Genomic DNA, 13653 nt, shown 5'->3' with positions numbered 1-13653 from the left:
ACCCACCAGACTTCCCCGCCACCCGCAATCAGCTGTTTCCCCCATGGCCGCCTCCTAGTATCTCAAACCTTCTCCAAGCCCTCAAACCTCGTCTACCCTGCCCCTCCCTCCTTTCCTCTGTGCTGTCACGGAACACAGAAGCCACCAGAACAACTCCCTCCACTTCCCCACCCCAATTTCATCTGCCCCCTCTCCTCTGCAGCCTGCTGGAGTGGGAGGGGCTCGCCCCCAGCAGAGGCCCTGGATCCCCGCCCTGTCCCCCCCGCCTTCCCCTTCACAGTCACACAGCTGCTGTCCCTCCCATGGAAAACATGGAAAATCAGCTACGGCAAAGCCTCTCTTGGTCCCACGGGGGACTCTGCTTGTCTCATTTCCCTGGTGCTGAGCTGCACCTGTCACCTGGGCCCCTTCCCCCAGGGAACAGGACCGGCCCTCATTGCCCAAGATGCCGATGGACACTCTTCAACTTCCTGGGGCACTGAGCTGTGGGCAGCCACTACCCCTGGTCCCACCTGGCCTGGGCCTGCCCTGGCCCTGCAGCCTCAGGGACTCCAGAGCGAGAGCAGCTTCCCGCAGGGCACTTCCGCTTGCCTGTTCCCAGGCTCCTCGCCCCCATGGACCCCTCCAGCTCCCTCTTCCACCCTGCTCCATCCTGTGACCTGGCCCCCACACCTACCTGGTTGTACAAAACTCGAAACCCAGGCATGCATCCTGCCGGCTCCCTCTCCCTCCCACCACACACAGTCCCTCCTCACCCTCCCTTACAGGGCCCCCTTCTCTGGACGCCTGTTGCCAATAGCCTGGTCCAAGCCGCTATGGTCTCCGGCTGGATGCCCGCCACAGCCTCCCGATGGCTCCTTCTCCAGAGCTCCGGCTCCTACTCGGGATGCAGCTCCAGGGTCCACTCCAAATCAGGACATCAACCATCCACTCTGATGTCCACTCTCCCAATACCACCTGGGCCCAGCTCCCCAGCCTGGCCTCCCTTATCTGGCTCTGCTCTGCTTAAGCTCTCAGGACATGCTGAGTGCCGCCTTACCCTAGAACCTCCCCCCAGCTCCCCCAGTCCGTGTGTCCCCCCACATCCCTTCTCGCTGGGTCCCAGGGAAATGCCACCTTCCTGCAGGCTGAGTGTGATGTACTGTCCCCTCTTCTAGGCGCAGCTGAACTTCCCCCATCCCAACAGTCCTTGTTCCTCATTTGCTATTCCCTGTGCAATTCTTTTTTTTTTTTTTTAATTTATTTGACAGATAAAGTTAGACAGTGAGAGAGAGAGAGAGAGAGAGAGAGACAGAGAGAAAGCTCTTCCTTCTGTTGGTTCACCCCCCAATTGACCGCAAAGGCTGGAACTATGCTGATCTGAAGCCAGGAGCCAGGTGCTTCCTCCAGGTCTCCCATGTGGGTGCAGGGGGCCAAGCACTTGGGCCATCCTCTGCTGCCTTCCCGGTTCTAACCCAGTGCCTAGCACAGAGCTCAGGAGTCAGCGCTGAAAAGGTACTTGCTAACAAATGACTGAAATACCCTGCCATTACCCACCCGCTCCCAGCTCCACTGACCTCCGACATCTGCGGGAAGAGGCTGATGGCCAGTGGCAGGGCCAGGCCGAAGGCAGCCAGGCACACGAGGCTCTGCACAGGGAGGAGCAGCCGGGGGCGCGCCTGCAGGAGAGCAGTTCTGTGGGGAAGAGAGAGGAGGAGCTTCATGAGGCCTGAAGATGGAGCAGGCTGCCACTAGCCCTCATGCTGGGTCCCAAGCAGTCTCGGGGCCAGGGCAGCGTGGTTCTGGGCCCAGGGTCAGGCATTAGTGAAGTAGATGTGGCAGAATTATGTCTTCAGGGCTTGCCTCCATTGACACCCCTAAAGCCCAAGCCCTGCCTGGAAGCACACTGCCGGCCAAATTCTAAACATTTGCAGGGCACCCACCCACCATGTGTCTAGCCCTGTGCCAATAAGGTCCCAAGAGAGGGAGAAGACAGAAGACTCTGCCAGCCCCTGCTCCCAGGGAGACACACGCGGGAGTAAGACCACTTTCAAAGGCAACACATGGTGAAATGAACCAGAGCAGGTGCCAAGTTCAGGGAGGAGACAAAGCATGTGCACCCCCACACACATGAACATGTAAGCACATGCACTCACACATATGTGTGCATATATGCAGGCACACAAAGGTGCACACACATGCACTCATAAGCACAGGCGCACATATACTCACACACATGTACCCGCACGGCCTGAGGAGGTCATCTTCGGTGTCCAGGAACAGAACACACCCCTCTGGCCTCCTTTCAGCTCTACCCAAGAGTCACAGAGAGGGAGAGTGATTTGCCCAAGGCCAAGCCTGCAGGGGGCCGGCAGGCGTGGACTCCCGACTCCCTGGAAGTGCTGTCACCTCAAACAGCTCCTGGCTCCCTGCTGCGGGCCCCTTTGTCAGCTCTGCCTCCAGCATGACCCACCTGGCACCTGCTCCCTGCAGGGAGCTGTCATTCCTGGGCCAGGAGGGAATAGGGAAACCTTCCTCCAGGGCCCAGGGTCTTCCAGCTCCAGGACAAAATGGGCTCCCCAGGGCAGAGGTCACACCAGCTGCCCAATACACCTTCACCACATTCACCAGGGATCTCCCTTCTGCACAATCCACAGGCAGGATCTTTAAGCCAGGGCCACAGGCACTCACCTGGGGAGACCTGGAGGTGCCAGCAGCATGGACGACTGGACTAAGTGCAAGGGGGCACGTGGCAGACACTAAAACTTGAGACAGGGAGGCAGACTGGACAGTCAAGCCCCCTGGGAGGAATGCCTAGTATCTCAAGGCCTGTGGGATATGGCTTTAGTTCCCTTTGCTCTGAAGATAAACAGGCCCCCTGCTTGGACCAGGCTGACACCAGGGGCCAAGGCTGACCCAGACTGACCCGTAGCTCCATATACACTAATTAGAATATCTTAGCATGCTCAATAACACACCTACCAGCTGCCAAGATAGGAAACATGGGACCATACAAGGAGCAAAAAGGGGCAGTAAATAAATCCTGAGAAATCTCCACCTGCCTGCCTACCAGAAAAAAACATGAGTATTCTGCCCCTTTATTAGTAGGTACCTCCCCTTTCATAACGGCCCTTAGAACGTAAAACATGGCTCAGGCCAGGGCCACTCCCCTCCGAGTGGGCCCCACCCTGTGTGCCCTGTGTGTGCAGTGTGCATCTTCGCTTTCTCAAGAAACACTTGCTGCTCGCTATTCACTGTCCTCCAACACACTCCTGAATTCTTTCTTGAAGCAAAGTCTAGGATCTAGGTACCCCCAAGCCCTCACTGTCTGATCTCTATAACTGCATCCACGTGACCATCAAGTCAGGGGTCTTTCCCCTCCTCCAAGAGAGCCAGGCTCAAGGCAGGCAAGATGGGGGCATTGTGGGAACAGGAAGACCCTACACCATCCTCACCTCCTGAGGCAAGAATCTCAGGGCACCTGGCCCTGACCAGGTGGTAACAGAATGTACATGGAGTGGCCCGGGACAGCTAGGTAAGAAGGCATACTCCCCAGGGCCCCCTACCCATGACCCCTGACTCAGCTGGTGTTAGACATGGGCTCTGCATGCCCACAGTCCCGTTAAGTGCTCAGTACCTGCACAATGGTTGCGGTTCCCACCTGCCTAGACCCCCAATCTGTCCAGCCGAGGAGGGAAGCCTGGGTGGAGCCACTGGAGAGTGGTTTCTGCAACAGTAAGAGCCACAGAGACAGAGGCGCCGGAACCAAGCTCACATCCACTGGGCCTCCTCATCCTCTCCCAGGCTAGGCCATGCAAGCCCCACACCCTCCCCGCGCTCAGCGCAGGGCCTTGCTGGTTTCCTTAGGAGTACCGAGGGGCTGCAGTAAGCCTGAAGCAGACCAGCTGGCTTTCAACTCAGGTCAACTTCTCCAGCAGGGCAAGGATAGAGGGACACCTGGCTCATTCTCCAAACTTGCATGTGGGAGTTCAGAGTCCCTGCTCCCAAGAGACTGTGGCAGGAGGGTGTGAAGTCCCCATAGGCACAGCCCTAAGGGTCACTGAGGGTAGGCAAGGGTGGGAGGGAGAAAAGAGTAAGGGGCAGGCCATGGGCTCAACCCCTGAGACCTTCTGATGGAGACACTGGATCGCTCCCCTGCCACAAAGGGCTGTGGCCTCAGTCCCTGTCTCAGGTGTGATTGGTTGAAGTCCCCACTGGCGAGGAAGTACAGGAAACCCCAGGGCTGTCTAAACTCCCAATTCAGGAAGAAGGGAGACCCAAGGCTGCGGCTGCGAGGGAGGCTGCGGCCAAGCAGGAGTCTTGAGTCCCAGCCCAGAGCAAGCAGGCGGGAGAGTGAATACAGCAGGCTGGGGGAGGGGAGGAGGAGAGGGAAATGGCAGGAAGGGATTGGAAAGGCAGCTGGGGGAGTTAAAATATGCAGATGGAGAGATGTGCAAATGCCTGGGAGAAAGGAAAGACCCGGATCCCAGGAAGAGATGGAGGCTGTGGGAGCGGACTCGGAGACCCACCACCAGGGTGTGGTCTGGTCCCTGACCCAGCTTCCAGGATGCAGCCTGGTGCCTCTGCAGCCCTTCCTCACCCCAAGGCCAGCGATGCAGGAGAGGGAGCCGCAGCCCCCTGACCCAGCACAGGCCTCTGCCTCTGAGCTGGGAGGAGGCTGATCCCAGCCCTGGGTCTAAAACCAGCTTCCTACTCAGCCTGGATGCTGAGCTCATGCCATGCTGCAGTGGGACAAGGGGCTGCACCCTATGCCTGCCTGCCTGTGTGCACACCCCCCCGCCCCCCATAAGGCAGCCCACCTCTGGGCTGGGTGAGTCCCAGCTTCTGACTTGAGACTCTTCTGAGCTTCCCCACTCCCCAGCCCTGCTCCACCCCTGCCAAGGAAGCCCGGGCCCTGGGTTCAGTGAGCTCCTCCTGCAGAGAATAAACTGAGACCAGAGGAGCCAGGTCCCAGCCCCTGGCCTGCCACACAACAGCTGGTCTCCCCCACCGCGATGCATTCCTTCAGCACTTGTAGCACAGCTAGTTTGCGCTCCATTAATTTGCAAGTAGGCTGCTTTGTAAGTGTTCTTTTGTCTTTTTCTCCCTGGCAGTCTGGACTCCCTCACCCACCTGGGACTCCCAGATCGTGGGGGCTGCCACTCCCATCAGCCTCCTCAGCAGAGGCCCCTGCCAAGGACCTGAGAGGGGGTACCCATGGCAAAGGCCCAGTGAGCCCAGCGGTGAAGGGGTAGGGTCCGCGTTTTCCAGGTGGAAAACTGATGCTGAGGGAGGCTCCCTGACCACATTAGATTGGCAGGAACCCCAATTTCATTTTCCTACCGAAGGTCTCATCTGGCTCTGCCAGGTTGCCTTGCCTCTTCCACCACACCGTCCTGTGGTTAGCGTCTTTGGGGGCACAGGGAGGGTCTCATTCACCCTAATAGTCCCAAAGCAACTCGGGTTGGACTCTCTCCTACCTCTGATGCCCCCCAGAAGCTCCAGGCAAGAACCAACCAAACACAAGGCTGCAAGGAGCACCAAAGGTTAAGCTGGGCTTCTTTGGACCCTGAACTCAACCAGTCCACAGGCACCCAGACCTAGGCTGGGGAGGTTCAGAACTAGCATAATCTGCACCTCCTGTGAGCCCAAAGCCAAGGTTAAGCCATCAAACTAGTTGGACACTAACCATCACTCCATGTTCTGCAAGCACAACTCAGATGCCAAGTGAGAAGGTGTCACAGCTCCTCCTTCCTCCGTCAGTCCCTACAGGACAGGTCCCTGGACGGCACTAGCTGACCCAGCTTTCCCCACCCACGGCGGTAGTTCTCAGGGTAACTGTAGAATATGTCAGGCACGCAACATCCGAGAACAAGCCCTGCTCTGCTTCTGCCCTTCCAAGAAGAGACATCCAGCAACACGTTAGCCCAGCAATCCTGGCTGTTCCTGGTACAAAACCCAGGGTGGAGAGCCTGCAGGAGCTGCAGTGCCAAACAGGACCAGGGCAGAGGAGACTCCTCGCTCTCCTGCGGGCAGCCTTCCCGAGGTGTGTGTGTGGGAGGCTCCCCGTGAGTCCTACGCTTCCACTGCCCTCGACACCCCTCTGTGCATAGTAAAGTTCCTTCACTGAACGTGTCACGTCAGGGTCCCGTCTCACCAGCTCACGCAGGTGACAGAGCCACTGGTGCATGCGAACCTGCCTCACAGGTCCAGGGCTCAGCAGTCTCGAGGACAGACAGGCCGTCCTCCTTGTGTGTACTTGCAGTTGCTGGTATTTGGGGACAACCTCAGTTCACGGAGGGGGGTGGGGGGGAACTATGGATACAAGGGTCGGGGGTACAAGAGTGATTGACCTCCTAAGTCTCTCTAATTTTGTTGCTGGTTCATTTGCTGAAATCCCAGTGCCATACCCGTGCCTAGGGACTCCCAGAGCACCACCCTCTCCCTAAACTGTGGGAGGGGCTCATCTCCCGGGTGGGCACACACAGCCCCTCATCAGCCGGCCACCACGAACACGCTTCACTTTGGCCAGGCTCGACTCCACAGCATCCACACAACAGGCCTCCACCCTGGCCAGCAAGCGCCCCTTCTGCAAACCCTGTGCTGCTCTCAGAGCCGGCCGTGGTCCTGCTGCAGGGCCTGTGTGCTGCCTCCTGCCAAGGTCACCTTGGCCCTGGTACATACTGCCTGGTCTCTCCTGCAGCTGCCCTGGGTCGGGGCGGGGGGTGGTCTCATCCAACTCTCCTATAAAAATGGAGGCTCCCCACAGCCAGGCCTCAAGTCTGCTCCTTCCCTGGCTCCATGCAACACAAGACTCAGACACACGCCAATCCGACCTGCAGTCCTCAGGGGCAGCCAGTGTGCCACGAGGAGCCCAGGTTCCACAGCCCGTTCCTGAGCCATTGAGGCTGTGCCACGTCCTGGTGTGTGACCCCAGGCAGGCGGCACAGCCTCCCTTTCCTCGTCTGTGAAATGGGGATATCTCATCCCTTCCCAGTGTGGCGAGAGCTTTCGTTCATTTATTCTACAAACACTGGGCACCTGCTGTGTGCTGGGAGCTGGCCCACCTCTGAGCAGGGCAGCACGCACAGGGTTTCCCTGCCCTCATGGACAGTCTCTCCTCGTGGAGCAGATAATAAACCAGAGCATCAGATGCTGGTGGGTGGTTGTCTTCTTTTTAAATGTTAACATTTTTGTATTTTTATTTGAATGGTAGAAAGGGGCCGGCGCTGCGGCGAAGTAGGTTAAAGCCCTGGCCTGAAGTGCCGGCATCCGATATGTGCGCCAGTTCGAGACCCGGCTGCTCTACTTCTGATCCAGCTCTCTGCTGTGGCCTGGGATAGCAGTAGAAGATGGCCCAAGTCCTTGGGCCCCTGAACCCACGTGGGAGACCCAGAGAAAGCTCCTGGCTCCTGGCTTCGGGTTGGTGCAGCTCCGGCCGTAGCAGCCAATTGGGGAGTGAACCAGTGGATGGAAGACCTCTCTCTCTCTCTCTCTCTCTCTGCATAACTCTGACTTTCAAATAAATAAATGAATCTTTAAAAAGAAAGAAAGGAAGGAAGGAAGGAAGGACGGACCAAGAGACACGAGGACAGAGAGACAGAAATTTCCCATCCACTGGTTCACTCCTTAAATGTCCACAATAGCCATGGCTGGGTAAAGCCAAAGCCAAGATCCAGGAACTCAATCCAGGTATCTCATGTGGGTGGCAGGGACCCAAGTACTCGAGCCTTCACCTGCTGCTTCCCAGGGTGTGTGTTAGCAGAATGCTGGGCTGGGGAGGGGAGCTAGGACTTGAACCCAGGCAGTCCAATGCAGGATGCAGGTGTGCGAAGTGGCTTTTCAACCACTGCACCAAACACCCACCCATGTGGTTGCTGTCCTCTGGAGGCGGTGGCAAGGCGAGGGAGGACCTCTTTGAGGAAGTGACATTTGGGCACAGACCTGACTGGGAAAGAACTGGGATGTAGCAAGTGCTTAATTGATGTTAGTATCATGGCAACGTTTCCCAAAGAGAAGCCTTGGCCCCAGGATGCCAGAGGGGTGTCTCCTAGCCCTGTCCTTACCGTGCACCCCTAATCTCAATCACTGCACTGGAGAGAGGTCCCTTCCTCATATTCCCCACACAAGCCAGGGGTCTGCACCTCACACCCCTTCCCGTGCCTTTCTCCTAGGTCTACCCTAATCCTCAGGGCCTGTCCAGACCCGTAGGAGGGTCTGCCCTGGCGCCTCCTCCCTCTCTGCTCAGCCTTTGCACAAGCAGCATTTTGGTATCTGTGACTCAACCTCACACTCACTAATGAACACTCGATTACTGCTGCTGTTACATTCCCTTAATTATTCTTCAAGATTTGTTAGAGAGAGAGAGAGAGGGAGACACAGAGAATTTCCCATCTGGTGGTTCACTCCCCAAAAGGCTAGAGGTGGTCAAGGACAAACCCAGGAGCCAGGAACTCCATCCAAGTCTCCCCTGTGGTGGCAGGGGCCTAAGTCCTTGGGCCATCTTCCGCTGCCTTCCAGAGTGCATTATCAGGGAGCTGGACTGTAAGCAGGGCAGCAGATAGCAGAACCAGCAGTCATGCCGGATGTCAGTGTTGCAAGCGGAGGCTTAACCTGCTGCATCACAATAATGGCCCCTACCTTATCTATTGTTTTAAGTCATGACAAATATGTGTTCTCAGAAACATCTCTGAGGGAGACTGGGAGTTTAGCCTAGTGGTTAGAAAACCCACGTCCACACCAGTCCCTGAGTTAAATACTCAGCTCTGGCTCCTGACTCCAGCTTCCTGGTAGCCAGCAGTGATGATGGCTCAAGTAATTGGATTCCTGCCACCCACACAGGAGACCTGGATTGAGTTCCCAGCTCTTAGCCCTGACCCTAGCCTGGGCCCAGCCTTTGAGGGTATTTGAGGAGTGAACCAGTAAATGGAAGCTCTCCCTCTGTCTGTCACTGCCTCTCAAATAAAAAAAAAAATAACCTCTGAGGGAGGCAAAGCAGTTACTACTATGTGTATTTTCTAAGGGGAGAAACAGGTTCAGTGAGGTGGTGACTGGGCTCATGCTGGGTACCTTGCAAGGGGTGGCACTGACCCCAAATCGAGTCTTCTCACCAGTCCTCAGAGTCTGTCTTCAAAAATGGTTGGTCCTGCACTGTTCACTAGCACAGTGGGCACATACACGCACACGCACGCACACGTACACACAGGCACACATATCCACATGCTTCCAGAATGGCCAGTTGCTCAGGGCAGGGCAGCAGTGCCCGGCAGAGATCCCCACCAGCTGCCCCTCTGTCCCGGAGGCCCCTACTCACTTCTCCAGCATGGACATGACGATCGGGGGTAGCACCAGGATGGGCATGGGCAGGACCACTCGCGTCAGTGCCGTCTCCAGCAGGGCCTGAGGAGCAAGCAGAGGCTGTGGTGAGAGGGCTCCCACGGGCACTGTCACCCACCTGGCAGCAAACCCGCGCCGGGAGCTGAGTGCCACCACCCAGCACATCTGGCCGGGCAGGATTACTCGTGGTGTCGCTCACGACGCCTATTATGAACGACAGGAAAAAGCCAGCCTTGGGTCAGGACCACACACATCTGAGAAGAACTGCAGGCTGGGCTCACCGTCCGCACAGGAAGCACTGCCCACAACCGCCCTCCCTCACAGAGCCGGCAAAGAGGACAGGACTGGGGCGGCAGATTGGGAGCGAGCAGGAAATTGAGAATCGACCCCCTCTGATAAGGGGCCCAGGGCTGAGAAGTGCCCACAGGACCTTGGGCCCTCCGTGCTCAGCCTCTGGGAGGCCTGGGAGAGCTCCCTTACTCTCCTGAACAGGTGTGGCTGTGATGTGGGGGCCCCGAGCCTGAGCTGGCCCTTGGCCCTCCCAAACCTGGGGGCAAGGGGAGGTCAGCGATTAAGAGGGGCTTCTTCCTGGATGGCTGTCACAGGGGTGAATGCCCAGCCTCCTCTGTACTGACTCCCCCCAGTCCCAGCACCCAGAGGAGAGCTCAGGGCAGCAGGATGAGCCACTAGCCCCATCAGGAAGCCAGCTGGGAAAGCACAGATGACGGACAAATGGACCGGATGCTTTTCTTTTTTTCAATTACAAGTGCAATTCAAACCACAAACCACTCGCCTCCCAGCCTCCTTCTTACCCAGGAGCCCAGAAAGGCCCAGAGCAGCAGGGCACTGAGTCCTGGGGAGGGAGAAGGCGGCTCTGGGGGTATCGCCTCTGTCCTCACCAATTAGCACCTGCTCAGGGTGAGGGATCCCAGGAGAAGCCGGGTCCTGGGAGGGCTGGGACAAGAGATGGGGATGTTTCACAGCAGCAGCAGGAGAGTGGGGAGAAGCAAGGGGCTGTCCAGAGACCAGCTTGGCTGGAGCCAACCAGAAGACCTAGGGCTCATCCAAAGGGGAGGTGGGGGTGGGGTGAGGAGACCTGAACAAGGCAAACCTGGGGAGCTGCAGCTAAAAGCCCTGGAGCCATGAATATGCTGAGAAAACCAAGCCCCTCCCTGCTGCTGGCCTCCCCCCACCTCCCCCAGCTCTGAGCCCCTGGCCAACCCACGTGTCTGGCCGCGATCTTGGAGGAGCCCACGAGGTTGCCATCGGCATCCAGGACGTCAATCCCCTCCTCCAGCTCCCCGTACCGCATCAGGACCACGTTGCAGATGTTGGCACTGGCTGCAGAGAGAGGGGTGCAGGGAGCAGGAGTGAGGGGGGAGTCTCCAGGCTCCTCCTTCCCCCAGCCTCCTGGGGTTCTGAACACCTGGCGGCAGACACAGTGGGCAAGGTGGGGGCTCTGTCGTCTCTAGGGAGGGATCTGGGGGCCCCTGAGCACCTGGTGAGCCAAGGTGGAGAATCACCCAGTGTTAGGGAGGAAGCCACCAGGGCGTGGAGAGCAGCCACAGCTTGAGGCTGATGCTCCCTCTCCTCTTGGCTGCGGCAGCAGAAGCGCGCGCCTATCTGGGAGGGCCTCCTGTCCTGAAGACACAGCCCCTGGAGCCCAGTGTTTGCTGTCAGCACCTCAGTCCCTCCAGCCACCCCATCCTCTCTAGATGCCGGTACTCACTCATCCCGTCACGCCTCACAGTGAATCAACTCCAGAGAGCTACGTCCCCTCCCACAACCCCCGACAGCAGGTGCCAGAGCAGGCAGGAACCTCCGTGATCACCCAGCACCGCCCCCTCATCATATGGATGGAAAACGGAGGCTCAGAGAGGGGGAGTGATAGAGCTGAGGTCACACAGCAAAGTGGGACAGGGCAGAAAGGCAACAGGACAGAAACTTCTGGGTGCCCAGGAGCTGGGAGGCATGGGGGAGGCATGCAGGTCACGGCAGGCCTTTGACTGTCCCCCTCCCCTGTCTCAGCTGAGATCTCAGGACCTGGGCTGAGGGGGGCTCCCGGCTCCTTAGTTAAGTACTGGGTACAGAGTCAGGGGGCCACCTAGCTCGCAGGGAGCCTCTTGCTGCTCCCCTCACCTATGATGTGTGGTGGGGTATTGGCGCTGACCTCACCTGAACTCCTCCAACCCTGCTTCGGAATGAAAGTAGGGGGACAAGGGGGTGGTAGGTGGGTGGGAAGTGGGGGTGACAAATGCAGAGCCTGCCTGCTTCGTTCTCCCCCCAAAGCGCCTTGCTGTGTTTAAAGTTTTAATTTTTGCTAATTAATGTCAATTAATTTTGTATAATGAGTGTTTAATTTTGGGGAGTGTGTGAGCCTGGGAGCGACTGCAGTTCTGGGCTGTGAACGCTGATTAGCATCAACACCTGCTGCTTCCCCCTCCCTCCAGTGGGGGGGCACCGGGGTTTGGGGAGCTGGAGGGTGGTGAGGCCTAGTGGGCAGGCGCAGTGGGAGGCAGCACAGATGCCGCTGTTGCCCAAGCCAGCGACTGGAGGCAGGGTGGCCCAGGATGCTTGCAGCTGGGAGACAGGGCTCTGCAGGTGGGGGGGGGGCACGACCCAGGGGGCTCTGAGCTTCCATCTTCTGTTTCAGTCATTTTGGTGGGGAGGGATAAGCAGACGAGAGGACCGAGAGGCTGTGTAGGGTTTGGGAGACCAAATGCGGTTCTAAATGTGTTCAGAGCATACGTGCCATCTCTGAGCCTCTCTCCCATTCTGCACGACTCTGCAATGGGGACCATGGCAGACTCTGTGCCTGGGACTCGGCCCCGCACCCCTCTGGTCCCCACAGCAGGTGCACTCGCCCGGCATCAACATTGCCTTGATCTTGTCAGACATTTGGCCATGTCTGGAGGAGACTGTTTTGATGATCACAGTCTGGGGTGGGGGTGGGGTGCTCTGGCGTCTGTGGGCAGGGCCCAGGGAGGCTGCTAAACACCCTACAATGCTCAGGACAGATCGCCAACAAAGGGTTATGTGGTGCCAAATGTCAACGGTGCTGTGAGAGATTCTTGGCTGAACCACAGCCAGAGACTGACTGAATCAGGAAAGTGAATCAGGATAAGGGAATTTGGAGCAGCAGGGAATGTCCTAGAGGAGGGGTCAGGAGGCTGGGTTTGCAGCCATCTGGCCTTGGGTTCCAGTGCAGCTCCGACTCTGTGTCCCTCCTTGTTCACCCCCAAAGGCCTCTAATAGCAACTGCCCTCTAGTGGCAGTAGGGGTGCTCTGCAACCCCCAGAGGGCAGGGTGTGTGTGTGGGGGCGGGGGGGGGGGCAGACTTCAGTTCCCAGGAGACGCAGGAGAACTTCTGGAGGAGACAGTGGGGTTTTTTGCCCTCCAAAAAACCGTGCCATCACACCAACTCCACCACCTTTCCAGTAAGGGCAAGGTTACAGGAGCACGGCTCAGTGTTCTTGCACCCTTAAGGCCAAGGGCAGCCAGTCCACCAGGTGAACTTGAGCAGCTGCCACCCAGCTCCTGCTTGGCACCCCTGGCTGTGAACGATGGGGCAGCGTTTAGGGGTCCCCCACAGACTCCTCGGCTGCTGTACGAAATTACACAGAGATTCGGGCCCCATACTGCGCCCGGGCCAGGGGAGGGGAGCGGGGACAGCTCCAGTTGTGAATGTGGGGGAGATGGACAGAGTGTGGCAGAGCAGCCCAGGCCCTGGGGCAGCATCTCCCATCCTCCCCGTCTGTCCTCCCTGCAGTTTCCCACTGTGAAACGCAGGGCTAGCAGGGACAAATACAGAACCATGGGAGATAAGAGAACCCCCTCTGAATGATGGCAGCCTCAGGTCCAGGTCCTCCCTCGGAGCAGCCACAGGTCCTGCTGCCACCTTAGACCACACATGCTCACTCCCTGATGTCTTCTGTGCACTGTCCACGCCAGCTGTCCACTTGTTGAGCACCTGCTGCATGCACAGGCTACTGGGCATGCCTGCCTTTGAGCAGTGAGAACGCCAGCTGTTACAGTGGTTTCGCGGCTGTGGTCTCATCCAGAACCTTGGATTCTGCTGCATCCCTTTCAAGCCTTCCCTGGCCCCTCCCACCTCAAATCCAGCCCCCAAGACACCGACACTGAGACTCTCAACAAACAGGAGAGGAAACTGTGCACAGCCATGGGCTGTGGCTCTGCTTTCTAACACCTGGGCAACACCCAGTCATTAATTTTAAATGTTTATTTAGTTTCAACTACTTGAAAGGCAGAGAGAGGAGAGAGATTGATCTTTTCTCTGCTGGTTCACTCCCTAAATGCTGGCAATAACTAGCAGTGGGC

The 13653-nt window shown here is 57.8% G+C and overlaps 1 protein-coding gene across 3 annotated transcripts in view; it reads right to left on the bottom strand.

Moving 5' to 3' along the window:
• The window catches only part of SFXN5 (sideroflexin 5), a 122724-nt gene that overhangs the window by 15722 nt on the left and 93349 nt on the right, over positions 1-13653 (bottom strand). Inside the window, exons 11-13 of one of the 3 annotated variants that reach the window (XM_002709756.5) lie at positions 10541-10656; positions 9293-9378; positions 1557-1674 (exon numbers count right to left, since the gene is read on the bottom strand). In XM_002709756.5, coding sequence (XP_002709802.1) covers positions 1557-1674; positions 9293-9378; positions 10541-10656 — 320 coding nt within the window. The remainder of the gene's footprint in view (positions 1-1556; positions 1675-9292; positions 9379-10540; positions 10657-13653) is intronic. The other 2 variants (XM_017340676.3, XM_051837500.2) reach the window with 2 other exon arrangements.

Source organism: Oryctolagus cuniculus, chromosome 2, assembly GCF_964237555.1.
Source record: "Oryctolagus cuniculus chromosome 2, mOryCun1.1, whole genome shotgun sequence".
In the NCBI taxonomy this organism is placed as follows: domain Eukaryota; kingdom Metazoa; phylum Chordata; class Mammalia; order Lagomorpha; family Leporidae; genus Oryctolagus; species Oryctolagus cuniculus.
This window is presented reverse-complemented; position numbering and strand designations above follow the sequence as displayed.